General features: G+C 55.4%; 1 protein-coding gene and 1 long non-coding RNA gene across 7 annotated transcripts in view; one reads left to right on the plus strand and one right to left on the minus strand.

The window, feature by feature from the left end:
* LOC102167177 (uncharacterized) overlaps nucleotides 1-24,083 on the plus strand; it is a 44,275-nt gene that overhangs the window by 17,471 nt on the left and 2,721 nt on the right. For 3 of the 5 annotated variants that reach the window (XR_014803216.1, XR_014803215.1, XR_014803219.1), the window contains exons 3-5: nucleotides 9,034-9,117; nucleotides 10,933-11,001; nucleotides 12,863-13,010. This is a non-coding gene — a long non-coding RNA (uncharacterized LOC102167177). Of the gene's footprint in view, nucleotides 1-5,204; nucleotides 5,703-9,033; nucleotides 9,118-10,932; nucleotides 11,002-12,862; nucleotides 13,011-20,971; nucleotides 21,065-22,174; nucleotides 22,247-24,083 lie in introns of those variants that run through there. The other 2 variants (XR_014803217.1, XR_014803218.1) reach the window with 2 other exon arrangements.
* FAIM2 (Fas apoptotic inhibitory molecule 2) overlaps nucleotides 216-24,083 on the minus strand; it is a 33,553-nt gene continuing 9,685 nt past the window's right edge. The window contains exons 6-12 of one of the 2 annotated variants that reach the window (XM_003126120.6): nucleotides 19,996-20,046; nucleotides 19,622-19,661; nucleotides 18,814-18,851; nucleotides 18,166-18,253; nucleotides 17,796-17,891; nucleotides 16,033-16,086; nucleotides 216-3,779 (exon numbers count right to left, since the gene is read on the minus strand). In XM_003126120.6, the coding sequence (XP_003126168.5) occupies nucleotides 3,630-3,779; nucleotides 16,033-16,086; nucleotides 17,796-17,891; nucleotides 18,166-18,253; nucleotides 18,814-18,851; nucleotides 19,622-19,661; nucleotides 19,996-20,046 (517 nt within the window). In that variant the 3' untranslated portion in view covers nucleotides 216-3,629. Of the gene's footprint in view, nucleotides 3,780-9,358; nucleotides 13,771-15,534; nucleotides 16,087-17,795; nucleotides 17,892-18,165; nucleotides 18,254-18,813; nucleotides 18,852-19,621; nucleotides 19,662-19,995; nucleotides 20,047-24,083 lie in introns of those variants that run through there. The other variant, XR_014803211.1, reaches the window with a different exon arrangement.

The following is a 24,083-nucleotide window of genomic DNA, read 5'->3' on the forward strand; positions in this document are numbered from 1 at the left end:
GGCTGTGACAGGTGCAAGGATCCCCAGAGCCTCTGCTAAGGGTCTGTATCCAGAGGAGGGCCAGCCCCCCTTTTCGATGTAGAGGACTGAGATTTCTCACTTACCTGAGCTGCGAGCAGCAGCCCTGGTGTGAACTCCCCCCCCCCCCCGCCCCCCGCCACCGCTAACACACACACACTCCCTGAGCCATCTGAAAGAACAAAAGGCAGGCAAGGTTTGGGTGTCACTGTTATTTTTATTCTTATCTCCCATCAGTCATGGACCAGAAAGGTGAGGCCAGGGAAGGGAACACTGTGGACCCTGGGAAACTTGGAGCAACTGAGGCCAGAAGGACTTATGTCTGGGGGCGTGTCTCCGCCCTCAGGCACTAGAGAAAAAGCTCTGAGGCCAGGTGGCACAGGAGTGGTATCCAGCAGACAGGTAAAGTGTCCAAGACATGACAGTGGTTGGACTAAGGGAATAGCAGGAGGCTGATGTGGTCCAGGGAGGTCTGAGAAGAGCCAGGAATGAAAGCCAGTGGCCAGATCCTGCTCGCAAACCTCAGGCTTCCTCCCTGTGAAAGCAGGCCCTGCTTTTCCTCAGGATGCCACCAGGGGGCAGCAAAGTGCCTGTGTGCAATCGCAGGTGGGCCAGGGAGGGAGAGGGGGAGCTTTTTGGAATAAGGGTATCTGCCTGATCTTGACTCCCCTGGGAGAAAGAGTTGAAGGTGGAAGAACCAAGACTCCTGGAGCTTCCCCAGGCGATAGAGAGACCACACCTGAGCCTGGGAATCGGTGCAGGAGGCCGGGCACTTGAGTGTACCTCCCTGGCCCCTCATCTACAGTCCCCAGAGAGGATCTCTATCTGCCTTCCCCTCAGTAAGAGACCTTGGACTCACATCCCAGCTGGGAAGATTCATGGCTGTCTCCAGCTTTATAAAATACAACCCACCCCTTCCTGGCCTCAGCCCCACCCCTGCCAAAAATGTGAGGGGCCAGCAGGCTCCCCTCTTCCTCTGTAGCTTGTGGCACCTGCCCAGCTTTGGTTTCGCTGTTTCTCGTAATCCCACATTCCTGTTCCCCCACCCTTTCTCTTTCCAAGACCCATCCAGGTGTTCCTGGGGCTCCTCATGGCCTCAGCGCAGGTGGAACCCAGGGGCCTCAGCCCGGGCTCTGCTGCCAGCTTGTGGCGTGTCCTGGACCCCTCCCAGGACCCAGAAGAGGAGACTCCATAGTGTACTCTGCTTTGAGAGGGCCTGAGTTGTTCTGCCCCATTGTTTACTCATTCACACTTTGCCAGCTCAGCCTCAGAAAAGCTTCTTAATCCCCAGCTTCTGCATTAACTGGCCCAGGAAGAGGAGGACTTGGACAAGTGGATTCTGGGAAGCATGACCAAGGCCCAGGCTGAGAATTCCTGGCTAAGGGGTAGGGGAGGTAACCCTTTTAGAACTGGAACTAGAGATTAGGAAGGAAAGAGAGGGGACCTTGGAGAAGTGATGGCCACTGGATAAGCAAGTCTGTCAAATTGGTGTTCCGGTGCCTCTCCCTGCGCTTCTCCCTGAGCCGCCCTGGCTGTGGTCTTCCATCTCGCTGATAGGAAAACTGCATCACAGACAGCAAGAAACACTTGCTTAAAACCAGGAGCGCGCTGGCAGCGTGGTTGGAAATCAGACACTGGAATCCTGCTTCCCAGCTTGTGTCTAGAAGTTGAAAACTACCGCATACAAAATCTGGTGGTGGTCGTTGGTGGGGGCGAGGGGTGGCACTGAGAACCGCAAATCCCCCGACGTGTCAGGGCCTGGCCATCCAGTCTCATTTCAGCCCCCACCTAGACTGTTAGCTCTAAGACCTTGGGCCAAGCCTCTTCATTGTCGCAGCTTCCCTCCACAATGGGGCTGCACAGGGTACTGCCTTTGCAGGACTGTTGTGATGGATTAATTTGGACCCGCACACAGGACGTGTTCCACTCCTGCTCCCAGCCGCCTTTAACTCACACACAAACACCACCATCCATTCTTGGTTCCCTCTCTCCTCAGACCCAAGATGGAACAAAACGTCAAATGCTTCTGCAATATTTTTTAAAAGCTAGAAATAGGAAGGGCCTTGGGGTGGGGGCGGGGGGAAGGGCGGGATCAGGAAGACATAAGTGACAAACTAGTTACCCTCCCCAGGGGCAAACAGAACCATGGGCATATGAGGAGAGAGGCAGCTCTGGAGGGAGAGGCAAGGAAAGGTCCAGGTATCCACTCTGAACCTCCCTGACTCCACCCAGTAACTTTCCACTGGCCCAGTGAGCTGCTGACCAGTGCAGGCTGCACGCTTCCCCCAGGTGGGGCCCGCTGGTCCCCTCCCCAGAAGGACCCGCAGGGGGCCGGGTGGCTGACGCACACCCTGCCGGAGATCTCAGCCGCCTAGAGGCTGATAAGGAGACTCGACCCCATCACAGGGGACCAGCTGGAGGGACTTGCCCTGGTTGTTAACATCGGCTGGATGCCTTCCCAATTGGAGAGATGAGGAGATAAGGGGTAGAGTGGCTGAGGCCTCTGGGCTGAGTGGCCAGAGAAGCTGGGAGAAGGGACAGGGGCACTGCCAGCTGAAGCCTCTGGGAGGCCTGGCTGGGGAGAAGCCAGCACATGGCAGCAGAGGGGGGAGGGTGTAGGAAATAAGGGGCCGAAAGGCGGGGGTGGGGTGGGGCTGGGGACAGGTGGGGGCCAGGTTCCCTCTTTCCAGGGCTGGCTCAGCAGCTGGAATAACCTCCCTTCCTCAGAATATACAGGCCTTTTGGACTGTGGGAGCAGCCCGGGGTTTGGGAGGATGTAGGGCTCAGCCTGCCATGCCTCCTGGGAGGATGCAGGTCTGGGTGAGCCCTGGCCTCCTCCCAAGCTGCTGCTCCCGCCCCTCTTGGAGTCCCAGGCCCAGCCCCACTCAGGAGCAGGGCCCTCGGCCCCTCCTGCTGCCCCAGCAGTGCTCTGTCATGACCCAGGAGGGGAGACCGAGGCAAGCACGGATGGCACTGGCTCTCTGCCCTTCTCTCGCTGCCCTTGGTCCCCAGGGCTCAAGTGCCTACAACAAGGCGCTGGTCGCAGAGCTGAGAGAGGATGTGCAGCCCGGGACTGCCATACTGTTCCCTGCCCCGACGGAGCGCCCACACCCTGGCTCCCCGCTGTCCTGCCCAGCCCTTCCTTACAGAGCGTCACGGCCTGACCTGGAAAGGGGGGCAGGTAGACACAGGGTAGTGTGCCCCAGCATCACGCAGTGGTGGCAGCCTCGGCAGGAGGTGTGGTGGGGGCACAGCCTCGGCCAGGCTTCCTGGGGTCTCTTTCCCACATCTGAAATCCTTCCAGGCCCCTCCCACTCATCCTTGGGTCCCCTGGAACGCAAAGGGGCCTCCAGCCTCGACCATCCCAGTTTGGGAGATGTAATGGGGGCGGGTGCACAGGGGAGGGTGTGACCTGGGTTCTGCAGGGCCCCTGATGGCATGGGTTCAAGCTGCAGAGGGTGAGAATGAGGTCTGGGCTGAGGGCAGTGAGCGGGCTGGCCACAGGCTGGGCTGGCAGCTAGCTTTATATCTGGGCTGGCAGGAGCGCAGGGCGGGGCAGAGGACCAGCAAGGGGGCATTCTCTGAAGGGAGGAGGGGGTGGGAAGGGCTCCTCATTCCCGGTTGGTGCCAAAAAGCTGCAGGAAGAAGGTGAAGATATAGATGATGTCTAGGTAAATGTTGAGGGCGCCAAAAATATACTCCTCCGGGCTCAGCGAGTGGCGCCGGCTACCCATCAGCAACTGGGTGTCAAATGCCAGGAACTGAGGGAAGGGAGAAGAGAGAGAGGGGTCAGAAGGTCCAGTCACTGTGACACTGACCACGGGAGCCCAATGTCCCCACCCAGGCCCACAGTGCTTTTGTTATCAACCTGCTGCCTGGCTGCTCAGTGACCCTCCTGTAACAGCCCCAAATCTGGAACTTTCCTAACACCTTCCACCCCTAATTCAACACCTATTTACTGACCACCTACTATGCACCAGGCACCAATGCAGCAAAGAATGAGATGGACAAGATCCCTAACCTTGCAGAGCTTATGAGTCTAGCAGGGAAGACATTGTTAGTATGATGAGACACCAAAGAGAAACACGCGGTGCCACAGGGAGGTGGGGGCGCTGGTAACAGGAACCTAACCTCTGTGAGCGTGGCAGGGGTCAGGGAAGGCTTCCTGGAGGAGGGGACCTGGAAAGCTGAGGCATAATCTTCGTGCCATTAGGGCCCTGCTCTTGGAAGATGAACCAATGCTCCAAGAAACAGCGAGCAGAGAGGGGGCACCTATGTGCTTTACAGACAGCTTACTTTGTCCTAATAACATCCCTCTCCAGTAGGGAGTCTATCATTCCTAGAGGAAACCAAGGCCCAGAGATGTTAAGTACTTAACGAGAGTTCCATGGCTCCCAAGTGGCAAAGCCAGGATCTGAACCCAAGCAGACTGGCTCCAGAGCCCCCTTGTGTAGCCATTCTGCTCTGTGGCTTACAGGCAGCACCCAGGGTTAAGGTGTCTCCTGCCAGGAAACAGGAGCTCCCCCTGGAGCCCCAGCAGCTTGCTCTGAGCTCTGAGCTGCAGAGACAGTGAGGACCACCGTGCCTGCTTTGGGGGCTCACTCCTTAGTGGGGGACACCCACAGATGATTACAATAAAACCCGGTAAAAGCTACAATAAGGGCTGATTGGGCAGGAGGAAGGTGGCCCAGGAGAGGTGACACTTACCTGGGGCTTGAAGGATAAGCAGGCGTTTGCTAGACTAAGCAGGTCCCCCGGAGGTGAGGGGAGCAGTGTGAAGAATGAGGACTCAGTGGGGCAGGAGCAGTGGGGCAAAGGGACAGATGGAGAGAGGCTGGAGCCCAGGGGCCAGAGGGTCCCAGAACGAGCAGCCCCAGATGTAGGACCTCAAGGAACGTCACCTGAGAGTGAGATGGGGGTGATCGCAGGTACAGGCTTGAAAGTCAGACCGACCTGGAGTCCAGTCTTGGCTCTGCTACTCACTAGCTCGGGGAGCCTGACCCAGGTGATTTAGTTGCTCTGAGCCCATGGGTCCCAGTCGGCAGAGGGCTGATGAGTGTGCTCGCCTCCTGAGGCGGTTGTGAGGGTGAGATAATGCGTGCAAGGCGCCTGGCACACTGCCTGACACATGGTAAGCACTTAATGAATGGTGGCTATTAATGTGGTTTTATTGTTATTATCTGCAGGAGAGGTGCCCTCTTGAGAATGCGTGTATGCTGCTGCTGAGACTCAGGTGTCTCCTGCCGCTCATATCTCTAGGGAAGCCTTGTGGCCTTAACAGAAAGCACAAGGAGAACCACACTCAGGGCTGAGGGCCCTCCCTCACCCACCCCCGTGCAGGGCATGAGAGCACAGGACCGGAGTCAGAACACCTGGATTTGGGGGTCTGTCCCTCGGAACTGTCACCCACTTGACCTCAGTGTCCTCATCTGCAAAATGGGACAGTAATGACGACCACACCAGGGGGTGGCTTTGAGGGTAAATGGATGGCAATGCATGTGGCATCGACTATCATCATTCCCCCGTGTCGTTTCACCCCATCCTACTCTGCTCCTTCTCAACTTGACGTGGGTTCCCAGGCAAAATTTCCTTCTGCAGTGAGAACAGGCTAGGAGAGGGGCCAACTCAAATGCTAGACAGCTGCCAGGAGAAGTTAATAAACTGCTGATCTGCCTTACCCATCAGTAGCTTGCTTGGTTGATTTCCCAGAGCCTGGTCACCCCTGGGTGAGCTAATGAAATCAAATCTCTCAACCTAGAAGGCTTGGAACCTGACCCGGTCTGGGGGTGACCTCTCCAAGGAACCTCCTAGAGCAGCCAGCTGGCTTTTCTCTTGGAGAGAAGAGGAATGAAACAGTTTCTGCCTCTGGCCTCTGGCCATGGATGCTTATCTACACAGTGCTCTATGGGACGGCCGACCCCACATTTCAACCCCACTGCCGGGTACCAGCCATCACTGCATCCTCATGCCTGCGAGTCAACTGACTGTCCATTCATTTATTCCCAACAGTATTTATTCAGCATCTCCTCTGTTCCAGGGAACTGACCTTCAGAGCAGGGACAGTCTAATGAGAGCAAAAGACATTAGCAGATGTTACCTTAAGAGCAGGGGCTCGTTAAAGGGGAAAGGAACTCTGTCATCTCCCTGGGTGATGAGCACTGTTAACTAACATCTTGGCTACCGAGAGCAGGTATCTTGGTGATAGTTAACATCTTAGCTGGCAGCTAGGACCTTAGTTGAGAGCTGACAACTGGGTTGACCACCAACCCCTAAAAGGATAGCAAGCATTGAGTTGCTAGCCAGCTGGATATAGGACCTGGCAAGGGGGGCACAAGCGACAAGGGGCAGGAGGCAGGGACAGGACTAGAATGTGTTAATTTAACATCTGAATAGTCCTTTCACTCATCCTTTATCTCACTTGCCCAATTCACCCCAGGAGGTGGATACTATTAACACTATTTTACACATGCAGAAAGGAGTCTCATAGCAGTGGGTTGCTGATGGTCATTTATCTCGGCTGAACCCAGATCACCTGAGGGAGATGGGGAGAGGGTGGGCTTGCAGGGAGGGAGGAGCCAAAGGGAGACTTTCCTGGTTCACCCCCTTGACCAGGGCTTGACCTGGTTAGGCCACACACTCGGCCTGACCCTGTTGTGTCCAGGGTTATGCCTGCTGTCCTCCCACAGGTGGGGCTGAGAGGCTCTGGGAGAGCCAGGCCATGCAAAGGACAGCTCAGAGCCACCAACAAATAGGCCCTGAATACAAAAAGCTGGGGTTGTGATGTGTTGAATCAGCATAAAAAATAACACGTGGACCATGTCCATCCCACAGAAATGCCAGCACAAGTGTTCAAGGGAGCACACCCAAGGCCATTCACGGCTGCATTGGTTCTAACAGTTGAAACTCTGGAAACAACCCCAAACTCTGTCAGCCAGGGGATTGTTAAATAAACTGTGGGTAGCAGTGCTGAGGCAGAGACATCTCCAACACAGACTTTTATGGGAACGGGACAACTTGCAGGAAAAGCCATATCACATGAGCCCCTTTAAAAAACTCACAAACCCCTATATTTTTTTTTGTTTGTTTGTTTGTTTTCTTTTTTTTTTTTTTTTTTTTTTTTTTTTTTTTTTTTTTGGTCTTTTTGCTATTTCTTTGGGCCGCTTCGGCGGCATATGGAGGTTCCCAGGCTAGGGGTTGAATCGGAGCTGTAGCCACTGGCCTACGCCAGAGCCACAGCAACGCGGGATCCAAGCCGCGTCTGCAACCTACACCACAGCTCACGGCAACGCCGGATCGTTAACCCACTGAGCAAGGGCAGGGACCGAACCCGCAACCTCATGGTTCCTAGTCGGATTCGTTAACCACTGCGCCACGACGGGAACTCCACAAACCCCTATATTATAGGAGCCTACAGAGCATATATCTATAAAATGCATATAGAAAGGTCTGGAAGGAGAGAGGACCTCAGCAGTTAGCACTGAGGAAGGCAGTGAGAGAGGGCCAAATGACATCTGCTTTATCGATACAATTTAAGATTAAAAAATTGCAATCTATGAATAAGTGTATTCATATACCGTATTAGAAAAATGTAAGAGAAGGGTTAAAGTAACACATAAGAGTTGGCGAACCCTTTCATTTAATTCTCACTGGCGGCCCCTGTAACAGGTGTTGCATTGTTGTCTCCATCATGGAGCTGAGACTGAGGCCCAGAGAGTGTACGTGACTCACCCACTTCACCCAGCTGAGAGGACAGCTCAGGTCTTCTGACCCCCAATCCCATCCGCTTTCCACCATGTTCACTGCTTTGGGGCATGGCGTGTGTGTGTGTGTGTGTGTGTGTGTGTGTGTGTGTGTGTGTGTGTGTATAGAAGGATGGAAGAGGTGGGAAGAGAAGTGTAAACAGAGCTCATGGCCAAGAGCCCAGGCTACCAGGGGCTGGGGGGATGCAGGGAGACCTGCACCCCCACACCTGGCCCCGTCACCACTGTGGAGGCTGGAGGGTGAGCCTAGGCTTTGAGGATTCCATAGAAAAGAGATGACCAGCCTTGAGCCTTTGTGCCCTTGGCTGGGATGCAGGACAGGGAGAGGGGTGCTGAGTGGAGACCTGGGGTCCATGAGTTGCCTGGGACCCACAGAAGATACCTCTCGTGTCTTCAGGGGCCTGGGTGTTCAAAGTTGAAATGGCGCACACGACCTCTGTGTGCAGCCCTGGTCCTCGGGAGACCTTCAGTCCTCCCACCACGAAAGGAATGGGGCCTGGCAGGCATGTGAGCCAGAAACTCTGGCCCAGGATAAAGAGGAGCAGTGTGAGAAGGTATGTGAAAGGGGAAGGGCATGTGTGAACACAGCGCTTAAGAACGCTGACGGGGGAGTCACAGAGACCTGGGTTCAAAGCTTGCCTCTGACCTTAGGCAACTGACAAACGTAACAGTATGGACCACGGATGACATGCCAGGCACTTTCTGAGTGTTTTCTCTGCACATATTAATTCTCTTAAAAGTCACAGGCCATAGGCGGGTATGATGATGATGATTATTTTTAATGACCGCACCTACAGCATACGGAAGCACCTGAGCCAGGGACTGACCCTGTGCTACAGCAGTGGCAGATCCTTAACCCACTGCACTGAGCCAGGGATTGATTTTTTTTTTTTTTTTTTGTCTTTTTGCCTTTTCTAGGCCGGCTCTTGCAGCATATGGAGATTCCCAGACTAGGGGTCGAATTGGAGCTGTAGCCACCAGCCTACACCAGAGCCACAGCAACGCCAGATCTGAGCCGAGTCGGTGACCCACACCACAGCTCACAGCAACGCCGGATTCTTAACCCATTGAGCAAGGCCAGGGGTTGAACCCGAAACCTCATGGTTCCTGGTCAGATTCGTTAACCACTGAGCCATGACGGGAACTCCCTGAGCCAGGGATTGAACCTGCACCTCCGCAGTGACCCGAACTGTTGCAGTTGGAGTCTTAACTGTGGAACTCTGCAATGAATATTATTATTATCTGCATTTTACAGAGAAGGAAACAGAAGCACAGAGCAGTGACATGACTTGATCCGTCCACACAGCTGGACTGTGGCAGAGAATGGATTTGAACCCAGGTACTGTGCTCCAAGATCTGGTGTTCTGAATGACAATAAGGTAAAAGCTACCATGGTAGTTGAGGAACTACCGTGTTCCAGATGCTAGGCTGTTTTCTTTCTTCTGTTCATATATTATTAAGCATTACTGCAGCCTTGGGAGAGAGTTAATATTAGCCCCATTTTACAGATGAGGAAACTGAGCTCAGCACAGAGAAATCACGTAACCTGCCCAAAGGTCACAGCGGTGAGAGGATGAGCTAGACCTTGCCAGTGGCCTGGGTGGGTGCAGGTGGCCCCCTGGGGAGCTCCTGAGGCCCCTCTGACAGCGCCCCTTCCTGGCTCTCAGTAACTCCTTCCCTGCCTGCTCCGCTCAGGGACTCTGCACCACCCCTCCCTCAGCCCACACCCCTCAGGCTGGGGGGCTTCTTTCACCTTCTCTGGGTCAGGGTGTTGGTTTGCAGGGCTTGGTCTGAGCAGGGTGTTGGTTTCTGAGGATTAGTGTCTCAGGAAGTGAGACTGAGGTGAGGCCTGGGAGGGGGACACTGAGTGTACTTTACCCCCGAAAAAGCAATTACCCATCAAGCCCCCACTCCCCGCCTCCGGCCGCCCTCAGTGGAATCCAGTCAACTTCCAGAGGGTTTGGCTGTGGGCTTGGGTGAGGCCTCAGGGCTGTTATAGTGGCAGAGGGTGGGCAGGCAGAACACAGAAGGTTCTCACTGGATCTTTTGGGCTCATGTAAACCACTGAGGCCAGAGAGCCTCGAAACTCTGAAGGAAATAAGGGTAAGTCTAAAATGAAGTCGTGATAGAACATGATGGAGGATAATGTAAGAAAAAGAACATATATATACGACTGAGTCATTTTGCCGTACAGCAGAAATGGACGGAACATGGTAAATCAACTATAATTTTAAAAATAAAAATAAATTAAAAAAAATAAAGTCAGATCCCTGCCTTGGGTTTGTGTAGCTGATTTTACTTTTCAAAGTGTTTCTCTGACTGTGAAGAAGGCAGGGCACACATCGCAGCCCCCACTAGAAAAGCAGGATAAGAGGTGGGTGGGCAGCCTGGAGACTTTCTGGAGTCCCTCAGATGCTGTGTGTTTGGTCTAGGCTGGATGGAACATTGACAGGACACACAGATTCCCTGCTGGGGCTGGATGGAAGCCACAAAGCCTAGTCTCATGGTGACAGAGGCTGAGAGGGCCTCTCTGGGTCCTCCTGCCATGAGGGGACCTCTCTAGGCCTCTATCTTCCCATCTGTGAAACAGACAGGGAGACAGAGTAGAAAGAAGGCTGGGCTGAGAGTCGGGAAGATGGGACTCTCACCCAGCTTGGCGGCCAACACTGCATGAGTGTGAGTGTGTGTGTGTGCGTGTGTGTCTGGGTGTGCTCTCTCTGGTCTCAGCACAGGGAGGTCCCTGCCAGCTCAGGGCTCACGGGCTCAGTGCTCCCTTTCTTCCAGGGGCTGAGGACAGATGGCTGGGTGTAGGCCCTCAATGGTTAGGGGTCAACACCCAGCCCTTCCACAGACAGAACGTCTGCCTATTCAAGCTTCACTCGTACAAATGCCATCAGGCCCTGAAGGATCAGGACTGACCACACAGGTTCTCCCTGCCACCCTGTCCCCGACTCTGACACTGCAGTGGCCTCCTAACTAATCTCCCAGCCTCTGGCCTGTTTACTGATCTGGTTTCTCACTAATCTTCCTTAAGCTCAGAGACCGATGTTTCCTGCGGTCCTCAGACTGGCCAGGCTGGGCAGGGAGGGGAGCATTCTGTTCCCACTGGCTCGTCACCTAATTTCTAAAGTCCTATTCTTGGTTTCTTCCCTAGGTATCGAGGCTTGGCTTCCAGATTTAAATGACTCGGAGACCTTAGCTTCCCCAAAGGACAGACTCTGAGGTAGGGCAACCTGCCTCAGAAAGTCACGCAGGACAGGGGCTCCATCACTGTGGGAAACCAGCCGGCCAGGCCCTGAGCTCTTCCTGCTCGTGCTCTCCCAGACCCTGTGCCTTGCCTGCTCACCCCAGCCTAGCCCTCATGCTCCCCTGTCTAACCTTCCATGAGCTTCCACAATGAAGCACTCGAGGAGGGGGTTCTGGAGGGGCCAGGAGGTTAGGGCCATCCAGAGGCCAGGACATTTGGCTGACTCACGCACTTGCGCTGGCATTTGGCTCTGATGTCCAGTGAGGGGTATGGAGGGTAGGGTGAGGCAGAAAACCCAAGCCTCTTGAGAATGTGCCAAGGCTAGTCGAGGCAAGGCCTGGGAGGGGCCCTAAGAAGCCTCAAGTGTAGCTGGGTGGCCCTGCTCTCAAAGACAGAGTCTCTCGGGAGGGGCCGAGTTGAGGTCTCTAGGAGAAAATCCTTTGACTGTCATAGCCCTTGCAAGGTTCAGGCCCGTGGGGGTCGGGAGTGCTTCTCACCAGGGGTCTGGGACCTCCTCTGACATTTCTGGTCTCCCTTCCTCCTCCAGGCAGCCAGGAGGGTGGGGATCGCTGAGTGAAATTCTTGTCTAGATGCATGAGGGCCCCTCATGGTGCTGAGAATTCCCCAAAGGTGAGGGTAGGAGATGCCAGGATGGGCAGCTGGAGAGATCAGGGGTGCCAGGCACTGGTTCTGGGGATGGGTTGGAGCTATGGGACCACAGATTCCATAGGACAGAACTGATGCTGGAAGTGGGGTCAGATTGAGGTCCAGGACCTTGTGCGCTGAGTAATGGGAAAGTACGGGGGATCTTAGTTCTTATGGGGTGGGGCCTCTGAGTGCCTCCATCCACCTGTAACTGAGGCAGGGGCGGAATTTGTCCAGCAGCCCCTCCTCAAATCCCCCCATCCCATGGAACCTAGGGGATGGCTGCAGGTCGTCCCTCCTTGGGGCCAGAGGATGGGCTGGGGGATTGACCCCACGTGCTGCTACCATTGTTTACAAAACCTTCAGGATGAGCCCAACCAAGGCCTGCTGCTCGCCTAATGAGACATTAACGGGTAATTAGGCGCAGTGGTTCCTCCTCCCCCGTGACTCACAGACAGCTGATGCTTAAGTCAACTGTGCGGCCAGGCTTTCTTTGCATCGCTCTGACAGCACCTCAGCCAGACCCGGCCTTTCAGGCGCCCATTTATTTTGCAAACAGCTAGGGGGTGCCTACTGCATGTCCTGCTCTGTTCTAGTCACTGGGAATGCAGTGAGTCAGATTTAAATTCTGCTGGACATTGAGAACTATGTCTAGATACTCATGTTGCAACAGAAGAAAGGGTGGGGGAAAAAACTGTAATTGTAATGTATACATGTAAGGATAACCTGACCCCCTTGCTGTACAGTGGGAAAATAAAAAAAAAAAAAAAGTTAAAAAAAATAAATTCTGCTGGACAGAGACAAATAATAAACAAACAAATCTGGGAAAATATATAGAATGTCAGAGGATGAGAAGTGCCATGGAGAGAAATAAAGGGTGTCAGGAGCAATGTGCATGTGCTTGTGTGTATGTGTGCGTATGTGTGTGTACACTCAGGCACATGAGATTGTAAATAAAGCAAACACTTGATGGAGGGGAGAGAGGGAGCTGTGAGCACATCGGAAGGAACAGACAGAGGCAACCGAGGTAGAGAGGCCCCAGGCTGGGAGGGAGTGAGCCTGCCGTCCTCAGGAGCAGCAAGGAGTGGGAGGCGGAGTGGGAGGTGGTGAGGTCAGTGAGGGGCTGCAGGCGTGGGGAGAGATTGCTGGGGGCTAAGCGGAGGAATGATGTCACCTCTCTAATGTTTAACAGGATCACTCCGGCCGCTGCCAGGGTGGACACAGACTGTAGAGGCAGCACCAGGAGAGACCATTTCAAGAATCCAGGGGGAAGGTGATGGTGACACGAACCAGGGAGTTGCCATGAAGGTGGAAAGAAGTGGTCAGAGTCTAGATGGAAGGTGAGGCCAACTGGGTTTGCTGCCAGCTGTGGGGTGTCGGGGGAGTGGAGCAGGTCATCAAAACGTGTGGCCTGAGTGACCCAAAGGATGGAGCTGCTCTTCACAGAGAGGAGGAAGGTGGTGGGAGAAGTGGGGATTCAGGGGAAGGGCAGGAGCCCAGTTCTGGACATGTGAAGTTTGCGGTGCCTGTTAGATTTCCAAATGGGGATATGGAGTAGGTAGTTGGAGTTTCTAGTCTGGGATTTCAGGTGAGTGATGCAAAATTTAGGCTCATCATCATAAAGATGGGATTCAGTCTCAAGAGCGTCTGGGACCCCCTAGGGAGTGAGTATAGAAAGTTCATGGCCTGAGGGCCTTCCAGTGTGACACGGATGGGGGGGTCAGGGGTGGGGGCAAGGGCAGGAGGAGAACCAGGAGAGCTGGTGGCCTGGGAGCTGAGTGAAGAGGATGCTTCTGGGGGGAGGGGATGCACAACTGTGTCAAATGCTACTGAGAGTCGATGATGAGGACCGAGAAATGACCTCTGGATTCAGTCACAGAGAGGCCAATGGGGACTTCGGTGAGAGCATTTGGAAAAGGGTTAAGAGAGACTGGGAGAAGGAGTGGGCAGAGAGGAGGGAGAAAGGAGGAAGGGAGGAAAGGAATTGGAGGTAGTGTAGATTCCCTTATAAGGAGCTTTGCTGTAAAGGGGGGGGCTAGAGGGAGATGTGGGTTAAGAGGGTTTGTGTGTTGCTGCTTTTCAGGTGGGAGAAATCACAGCCTGTTTCTGTGCTGCTAGCAATAGTCCAGTGGAGAAGGCAGTACTGATGGGGCAAGAGAGGGCCCCTTTCTAGAGAGCTCTCCAGCCTCTCCCCATGTCCAGCCAAGAGGAGTTGTCCTCTCTTAAGGGGACAGTGGGGGCTCTGGAAATGGCACCAGGCTGGGCACAGGATGTCTGAGTCCTGTCCTAAATCTGCCCCTTGCTGGCAGTGGGACTCTGTGCCAGCCCCTTAACAGCCAGGGCTTCAGATGTGGAAAGCAGGTCTTATAAGAGCAGCGCTGCCTCCCTGCCTGGGTGGTGATGGAGATTGGATGAGGAAAGAGGTGTGAGTGCTTTGTAGAAAGCAAAGGGTAGAACAGATACTTGGGATTATTTTTATTATTCTAATCACTCAAGGGATTATTAAGCAAATGTAAGGGATTACTGCTCATTCAACCCTACCTGTAGGCGCAGCCTCCCCACACAACGGGCACAAGAGCGAGTTGTGACCTGATCAGCAGGAAGCCAAGTAGACTCCCTGACCCTCCATTGGGGCTCCCCCTCCTACCACTCTGTGCTCCATGGACCCTCTCCTTCCATTCATCGCTGGCAAATGCTGGCCTTGGAGGCCTCCCCAGTCTCAGTCCCCTCAGTCTGACCCTCCCTCTCCTTCCTCTGAGCCCCACTCCCCGCCCCATCCTTTTCATTCAAATCTGGAGGAAAGAGCTCAGAGGGGTTAGTGCCATAGGATAATGGCACTAACAGATGGTTTCCTGGTTTGCTCAAACTTGGAGTTCCCCTAAGAAGTGGGACTTTGAGTGCGCAAACTGGGCAAGTGCCGGGTAAACTGGGATAAATCGGTCACCCCGGTCTTGACCAAGACCACACTTAACTGATTTACCATTATCTTGTAGGGAGGCCTTAAACAAATCACTTCATTTCTTTGGGGTTAAGTTTCCTCGTCTGCAAAATGAGAGGCTTTGTTTCGCCGGAGCCCCTTTTTGGTCCCGTCCGTCCCTCTTGTTCTGAGCCTGGAGGTCATTTACTCCACAGACATTTACTCAGTGCCACTGGGTGCCACACTCTGTGCTCTTCCTGCTGACCGTGGCATCCTGAGTGCACAGCACACACCTCACACTGGCAGGTGCTCAGTAAAGACCTATGACAATGATGAATGAACCTACCCTACCCCCATTCCTGGCTTGATCCTTATCCAATCCCCTCTGCTTATAGTTCTGACCGCACATATTCTCCCAATCTGTCACCTATAAGCCGCTGGAACCCATGATTTAAGCCCAGAACTCTGGCCAGACTGAGTTGAGCTGAAAAGTCCAATGAGGGACAGGAGAGTCTGGTCACTGCTCCTGCTGGCAGTAGATGTCTACCCTGGATGCCACCTCCCAAGAAGATGTCACCAACATAATGCTTGTCCACTGTGGGTCCTGGAGCACCACCACATTCAGGTGCCGGGAGCCCACTGAGCAAAGGGCCTGTGTTGGGCTGCTCCAGGCAGATGTCTGCCCCTGGTCACATTCTGTCCCCTGGGCATCTGCCTCCAGCCACCCCACTCCCTTCCCCGCCTAGCCTCAGACCCCAAGTGGGGCTCTGGGGCCAGACTGGCTGGATTCCCAACCTGGCCCTCCACTTCCCAGGATGCTATACGCCCTTGCAGAAGTCACATAAAGTCTCTGAGCTTCAGGCTCCTCATCATAATTTGAGAACAGAACTCCTTTTAGGTTCATGGGGAGGAGTCCGTGTACATGGAGCGCTTGCTGTGGGAGAAGCAAGTACTCAGTAATTATAAGCTATCATTGGTACCTCCACCATCTTCCTTGTCATCAACACTCTGTCTGGTGAGAACAGCCAAGAACAAGCTCACGCTAAATGCATCTTGGTCACAAGGTACTTGGATCTCTCCTGCTCCGAGAAGCCTTCCCAGATTACTCCAGGAGAGCAACAACTAACAGTCCATGTGGCCAGGACACCCTCACTCTCCCACCCCCACAAGCAGCACTGAACCACTCCACAAGCCAGGGGTACCTCTCCCCAGCCCTGTCTAAAGCTTCAGTCCTGCCGTGACACCCTTCCTCCCCCCTCTGCCCAGGTCAGCTGGTCTGTCTTGGCGATCTGAGAGATCCCTGCCCGCAGCACTGAGCCCCTCCCTGCCTGCTGGTGCTTCAGAATAGTTTAGAGAGGAGGATTATGAGGAGGACAGGGACAGTGGAGGGGCCTGGGGAGATAGACGGTGGGAGGCTGAGACGGTGGGGCGCCCCCTAGACTCACCAATGTAAACACGCCTGCTCCCAGAACGGCATACACTGCGTGGAGCCAGGGCACCTGCAGGGCAGACATAAAGTGGGCTTAGGGGTGGTGAGATGGGCCAGGGGGCGGAGGGGCAGGGAGGAAGGATCAGTGCAGAGAATGGAGGATGTGGGACGGACCTCCCTTCTCTGACCCCTCCCAAACCCAACCCCAGACCGAGAGGTCCTTAGTTCTCTGTGTGCTCAGGGTGGTAGGGGAACCCCAGGATAACAGTGATTGTGGAGGGGCTGGTTCTTCCCTCCACACAGCCCCAGGCTCAGGCTGGCCCAGGGTGACTCAGGCTCTGGGGCCCTGTCATCCTCCCAGCCTGTGTCTGGCCCGAGGCTGCACCCTCCTCCCAGGGTGCACTTAGCCTGTCCCTCCGTTGGGAGCTCCCTGGCCCTGCCGCTGGGGTAAGAGGCTCAGGCAGAAGGGGACAAAGACTTGAACTCAGGGGACCAGCTGCAGAGGCTGGAACTGGGCCCCCTCCCAACCTCTGCTCGAGGCAGCCAGCTGTGTGTGGAAACCCTGAGAGAGGTGCTACCGCAGCTGTGCCCTCCATAGGGCCTTCCCCCAGAGATTCCTGGAAACACAGACATCTTCATCAGCCTGACCTTGGTCAACAAAGGGTTCTTTGAAGCTCTGGGGCTCCCTTCCTGTGCCCCCACCCCCGGATCCTAGATACACAGAGGGCCCCTAGGCCAGCTCCGGCTCCTCCCTGCGTCAACAGGATCCTGGGAAGAGCCAAGAAAATGCCAGAACCAATCCTGACGTCCTGGACTGGGAGCCAAAACCCTGGGACCCGGGCAGGCTGGCGCGGGGGAGGGGCAGAGTGAGGACTGCTGCTCCCAGCCTGGCAGAAAAGGGGCAGTGGGCACCGGGTAGCAAAGGTGGCTAAGAGGAGCCTCAGGGCGGATATAAAGCACTGAGCCCTCAGCAGGGATTCAACAGCTTCCTCTTTGGGGTTCCCAGGACTCAAACCCCCTCCTGGGATGCCCTCAATCTGCCCTTCCTCTACCTGAGGCGCCTGAGTGCCTGAATGGGTCACTGAGCCCTGAGCAGTCAGTGCTAGCTGGACTTCCCAGGCAGGCCAGACACTTCCTTTTTTTTTTTAAATTTAAACAAATTTATTTTATTTTATTTTTATGGCTGCACCCATGGCATATGGAAGTTCCTGGGCCAGGGATTGAACCCGTACCTCCGAACCACTGCAGTCAGAGTCTTAACCCACTGTGGCACAGCGGGAACTCCCAGACACTTCTTAAAGAGCTGGTTTGGCTGTCCCCATGGACACTGTCATGAGGTCAGGGTATGTTCGGAGCCCCACTGTCCACTTCCTGTCCTCCCTTGCCAGCCAGATTCTGCCTCTCTGGACCTAGGGCCCCTCTGGGCCTGGGGGCCCCGTGGAGCACCAAAGCTCCCTCCCCTGCCTGGGGTTTAAAGGCTCCACAACCTCCCTTTCAGCCTCGCTGCCATCCTAGGGGGAAGGACCGGAGAGGTGAAGCCGGATGTGGCTCATGGAGCAGGCAGGTGTCTGGGGCCTGCCAAGAAAAGCCTCCCTTAGTTGTTTGCTTACAGTGCCAGCAAGCCCAGGGCAGGTGCCAGGAGGGGCAGGACAGGATGGAGGCTATGAGCCCTTGGCCCCAGGCCTTCCCTGGAGGGTGTAAGAGGAAACAGCCCCCTTGGGCCAGCGGTCCCCCCCTCGGCCGCCCCCATGGGGCTGGCTGGGAGCCCCAGAGACTCACATATTGGAAGGGCAGGAGGATGGCCAGGATGAGTCCACTGAAGAAGAGGGTCATGAGCAGCACGAAGAGCACACCCTGGCAGGACGTGAAGTCGAACTGCAGGGACAGGACGGGTGTCAGCTGCCAGGCCCCTCTGGCCCACACAGAGCAGCTCGGCATTCCTGGGGGACCCTGGCTGGGCAGGGTGCTGGCCAGAAGGCCAAGGCCTCTGCAGCAGGCCACCTTCCCGTGCTCACCCCCAGAACCCAGCGTTCCTCCCCCTCCCACACCAGGTGGCCTCCCAGACCCTCCGCATCCCTTTACCCCTCCCCACGAAGCTTGGAGCCCCCACCCCCTCTGCCTTCACTTGCCCGCAGGCCCCAGAGCTGACCTTGGTCTGGAAGCTAAAGACGGTGACCGAGAGGCAGACGAGGGCCGTGATACCCAGACACAGCAGCACGGATGTGGTGTTGTAGTAACTGCAGGACCGGCAGGCCGGGAGGTCAGCTTCTGACTGGGTCTTCTGGTTCACCCTGCCCGCCCCCCGACCCGGGCCCTCTTCCCAGGCCCCCCCTTTTCTGCCAGGACCTGATCCCACAACCTCTGCTCACCACCCTCTCCCCTTTCCCATGATCCTCCCGCTCTCTGCCTCCCCATCCTTTCTGCTGGGACCCGCCCTTTCCAACATGCTTAGACTCAAAATCCTCTTTGAAGCATCTTGAAGAGGTGGGAATGGGGTGGGGAGGGTTTTGTGCTGGTGCCTCTAGGTGGTTTTCAGGGAACTGCGTGAGCATGAAGCTGGGGTCTTTTTGGCTGCAGCTTGAGAGGGGTCCCCTTGCTCTCTTCTGCCTCCCACCCCCATCCCACTAACCCAGCCAGGTCCTGGAGGCCTGCCCGGAAGAGAGCAGGAGGAGAGGGCTCTATGCCAATGTTTCGTGCCTGCCCAAACCCCACCCCATCTAAATGCTCCCAGGAGTGATGGTGTTTGGGGAAGTTCCCCTTGGGGTGTAGCCAGTCCCCTTCTGTCTGTCCCCTTTACCTGGACAGCATCCCAGTGAGGTAGGCCATGGACAGGGTCTGAAAGGAGAAGGAGGATGAGCGAACGCTAGGGGCCCAGACACCTGCGAGGGCCAGCCAGGGTCTCCACCCCTTGCAGGTACCCCTCAACTCTGAGTCTGCCTCACTCATGCACACGTTTAACTCCAGGACTTGGCCTGACCTCCTCTTTCTTTCAGCTGTCCCTCTCCCCCCACTCCTTTTTTTTTTTTTTTTTTTTTTTTTTTTTGGTTTTTAGGGCCACACTTGAGGTGTATGGAAGTTCTCAGGCTAGGGGTCGAATCAGAGCTACAGCTACCAGCCTATACCACAGCCACAGCAATGTGGGGTCTGAGCCACATCTGTGACCTACACCACAGCTCACAGCTCACAGATCCCTTAACCCACTAAGCAAGGCCAGGGATTGAACCTGCATCCTCATGGATACAGTCGGGTTTGTTACTGCTGAGCCACGATGGGAACTCCCTGGCCCCTTCTTTCTTTTGCAGTCTTGCTCTGCCCTCTTCCTGAGACACCCCCTCCCTGTTATCCATAGCCCTAGGATTCCCCAAACATCTTAAACACAAAGTCACAATGGAAAGAGAGAGAGAGTGGATGGAGTGGGGAGAGAAGCCCATTTGGAAAGGAAAGATGGGATGTCTCTGTGGAAACAGTGGGGTGAAAACACCCCTGCTTCCCCCAGTGACCTCACTTTGGCTGTCCCCAACTCCTAGCCCTCGAAGCCCACTTTCCATGTCTCTGCCCTCCATCCCCACTCAGCATCTGTCCCCAGACACCCCCACATAACTTACAAAGATGGTCAGCAGGATCAGATTCCAGGGGAAATGCCTCCTGAAAGGCAAGCCACCGAGTTCAGAGGTGAGTGGAGAGGGTGCCAGCAGCACAGGCTGGGTCACCACTGCACAGAGGGCTCTTTCTCGCCTATTCACCCCCATTCCTTGGAACCTCTTCCTTCAGCCACATCCCCATGTGCCCCCATCTGTCCATGCACTCTCCCCCCACCCAGGTGCCAAGTAGGAGGGAGGGACAGGCCTGCTTGATGGAGCCCAGAGAAGGATGGGGCCCTCTTAGGGGTGCATAGCACTGGAGGCAGGCAGGACTGGGCCCAGAACTTCCAAGATCCTGCTCATGTTCCCACAAGCTGCCCCTCAGGCCATCATCATACCTGGGTCCAGAGCAGCAGGCCAGGGTCAGGTAGGTCGCAAAGAATACAGCGCTGATGAGAGACGGATGGATGGGTGAGTCAGCTAGTTCTCGCTGAGGCCCCTCCACCCAGACCCCTGCTCATTCCACCCTCTGCCACCCCTGCCCACAGGGCACCGAGCAGGGTCTGAGGGACAGGGATGGGGGTTGGTGAAGCCCACGATCATCCTAGAACCTTGCAGTGGGTAGGGCGGTGGTCCACTTCCAAAAGAGAGGAAGGGGAATAAGATGAGCCTACTTCTAGAAACACTGAATCTTGGATGCCAAGGGCTCGCTAAGCACCTTATCCAAAGTGGTTCCCCCCAGACAATATTACTTAAAAAAAAAAAAAAAAAAAAGCTGACATACAGTGTTCTCTGTGTGCCAGGCAGGGTGCCGCGTGCTTCATGAACATTAACTAAAATGACCCTTGTATCTTCTCTATGAAGCATGTTCTTCGCTTTATAACTGAGGTACAGGGAGGCCAGGTGACTTGTCCAAGGTTGTGCAGCTACCCCATGACAGAGGCAGGATTAGAACCCAGGCACTCTGGCTCCAGAGTCCTAGCTTATAACCACTACCCCACAGTGACTCCTTTAGGCCTTCCCTGGCCCTGTCGCTACCTGTAATGATCTTGTCTGTCCTGCCAGCGTGTGGCACAGCAAGAAGTACCTGTGGCATGAATTTCTGGGTCAAGTGACTGTGTCCATCCGGAGACTGGCAGGAAGCTTGGGTGTCACCCAGAGATAGAGGTTGAGGAATTGAGGATTTTCTGGGGAGCAGTGGAGGTGGAGGCCAGGCCAGGAGGTGGGAGATGAGGGCTGAGGACCCAAGGGCAGGGCATGCTCATGCCTACTAGACTGGTGCCAACACCAGCTCCCAGTGTGCTCTCAACATGGCGCCTGTCCTCCTCCCCCATCCCCCTCCTCTGTTCTCTCTCCCACCCCCCACAACAGCAGTGCTGACCGACCTCCTCCATCTGCAAACGTCCCAGGCTGCCTTGGTCTCCTGCCTGGTCTGGCCTGATGCGTCCCAGAAAGATCTGAGAGGAGGTAGGGCTCCCCTGGCTCCCTGCCTGCCACCTGCAAATGTCACGTCATGCATCTATGTGCCCTCCCTGTCCCTCTTCCCATCCCAGGCTAATCCCCCCAGCCTCTGGCCCCCCACCCTCCACTGCCCTGCCATCTCTGTTACTGACACCATCCTGCTGCTACATCTTCTCCCTCACAAACCTCCTTGGCCATTTCTTTTCTTCTTTTCTTTTTTAGGGCTGCACATGGGGTACATGGAGGTTCCCAAGCTAGGGGCTGAATTGGAGCTGCAGCTGCCAGCCTCTGCCACAGCCACACTAACACCAGATCTGAGCCAGGTCTGCGACTTACACCACAGCTCACGGCAATGCCAGATCCTTAACCCACTGAGCGAGGCCAGGGATTGAACCTACGTCCTCATGGATGCTAGTCAGATTCATTAACCACTGAGCCATGACAAGAACTCCTCTGATCCAGAATATCCTTCTCCACCTCAGACCTGAGTAACCAACTGCCTACTGGGCAGACATGGCTGTTCAGAAAGGTGCCAAAGGCTGCAAGCAGGTTAGAGCCGAACTTGCCCTCGTCGCAGTTCCCTCATCCCCCATTGCAGAGGATGTCATGCAGCCTCCAAGTCACCCAACCAATGACCTCGGTCAGCCTTGCCTCCCACCATGTCATGCCCAACTAACCACCTGGACCTGTTGCTACCCAGTCAGCTCTTGAATCTGTCCCCTTCTCTCCATTCCCACTACCACCCTCTTAGGTCAGGCCACTTCTTTCTCTCCAGTCTTCCTGTCTCCAGCCCTGCCTTCCACTCTCCAAGGTACAGGCAGGTCTGATCATGTGACCCTTCTGTTTAAAATTCCGAACACTTGGCAATGCCCTGCAAGATCCACCCCCGCCGACCTCTCCAGCCCATCCCTCACGCACTCCGCCCCTCCATTCTACCTTCTCATCGCCCTCTGCCTCCTCACAGTGCCCCTCCACGCTCTGCCCCTGCTGGGAAGGACCAGCTGGCAAGGATGCCTGGGGCCGAGGTGAAGGGGCTTCCTCTGTGCACCAGGGGCAGTCCTCCACCGAAGCCTGCACCCCACACCTCTCAGGTCTGCTCATCTGACCCCCATCCAGGTGCAGCATCTGGAGCGACCTGTCCTCTAACCCTGGGCCTGGCTTAGGCTAGGTGATCTTCAAATATCGAAGGTGAGATATGAAAACACAGGGAATGTAGGGGTTGAGGCAAGCCTATTGGATTTGGCGAACAGAGCCACTCATCCTCACCCTTTCTCATTCTTCACTGGTTCCCAAATGATGTGTCACTGTTGTCGCAGTGATGGAGGGGTTCTCAGTGCCAGGGCCAGGACTGCAAGACATCCTGCCCTGTGAGGGGCAGTGGAGTCGTCCTGCCCCACTTGTTAAGAAACACCCCAGCATTTGCTCTCTTTTGATCTCCTTTGAGTCACTGGTCAGTCACTTCAACAATAATGATAATAATCATACCCTTGTCTATTCATATCCTGGGTGTGGGGCCTGTCTCCCTGGCCAGACCTGAAGCTTCCTGAGGGCAGGGCCCAGCCTTTTGTTTCTCTCTGGTCCACAGCGCCTCAACCCTCAAGACGAGTGGTCAGGAGGAAGGGCAGAGGGATGGAGTACGTGGAGCATTGGGTGCAGCTTGGGAGCCTGACCCTGCCACTCACATCCCAGCTCTGCCACCACTGTCATGTGCCCTTGAACACAGAGCCCCAGGCTCCTGCTTTGCAAAGCGGGAACACTGGTACCAACTCACTGGGCTGCACAGAGGACTGAATGAGAGAATGCACTGTGAGCCTTGAGCCCAGGGCCTGGCTCAGGTGTTGGGGCTTGAGGATGGGAGTTATTATGATAATTAGAACCCGCTGACTGACAGCTTCCTGAGGAGGCTCGGACCCACCTCCCCCAGCTCTGGTCTCCTACTTTTCCTCCTCTGCCGGGTCTCCCCCCGACGCCACCCCACAGCCCTCACTCCTCCCCACCGCAGGGAGGCCCGAAGTTCCTGTTGCCAAGGCTCAGAGGGAGCAATCAGACAATAGGGCAAGAGCCCACTGAGGGAGATGACTGGGCCTGGAGAAAGTGGGGGCTGGGGGGGTACTGGAAGGCTGCCATCCCAGGGAGCAGAGAATGAGTCAGAGGAAAAGAGAGAAAGATGGACTTGCTTGTCAGAGCCTGGGCCCTAGGGCCTGGGCTGGAGCCATGGTCTGTTTACAGAGCATCAGAGGCGTGAGGCTCAGGAGGCCAGCATCACCTCCCCCCAACTTATCCTGCTCTGGGACCGGTCCCCCGCTACGGGGGGGTGGGAGGGTGCGCAGAGCATAGAGGGGAAGAACGCAAGCTCTGCCGTCGGAAAGACAGGCTTCAGTCCCAGCTCCACTGCTTAGGAAGCAACACCTTCTCTCTCGGCCTCAATTGCCTCATCTATAAAATGGGGATAGTAATAGTATCTGCACAGAGGGTTGTTAAGGAGCAGATGAAAAACACCTGCAATTCACACAGCACAGTGCTTCACGCGTAGAAAAAGATCTGCTTTGTTCTTCTTGCTGTTAAGGGCTTCGTATTCAGAGGAGATGAGATCCACTAGGGCTCGGACCCAGGGCAGATTCAGGGAGTGGGATGGATGGGGGGAGAGGGGAGAGAGGGCCAGAGCAACAGGCTGGCTTTCTGGAGGACAGGGCAGCATCCTGGTGGTGAACTGAATTCCCAAGCAACTTTTAAGTCTTTGTGACACCCCATGAAAAGCGTCCCCGCCTACTTCCGACTTCTCTCCACCCCCACCCAGCCTGAGCTGTGGACAGCATCCCGGTCCTCTGCCAGGAGATGGGGAGGAGGGAGGATGCTGAATCTCACGTTCGGAGGTCAGAGTCTCACGTCCACCCTCGGTGGGGGCGGACTCTGCCTCCACCTCCTGAGCCTACTTATTCCTGCTCTGTCCCCCTGCCACCACCTGCTTAGGGCACAGGGTCCCAAAGACCCTCCCACAGGAGCCTGGAGACTCCATTCCCAAGGT

Source organism: Sus scrofa, chromosome 5 (genome assembly GCF_054392235.1).
Source record: "Sus scrofa isolate SSC_HxYL_T2T_F1_AM1 chromosome 5, Sscrofa_HxYL_maternal_Yorkshire_Landrace_v2.0, whole genome shotgun sequence".
NCBI lineage: Eukaryota > Metazoa > Chordata > Mammalia > Artiodactyla > Suidae > Sus > Sus scrofa.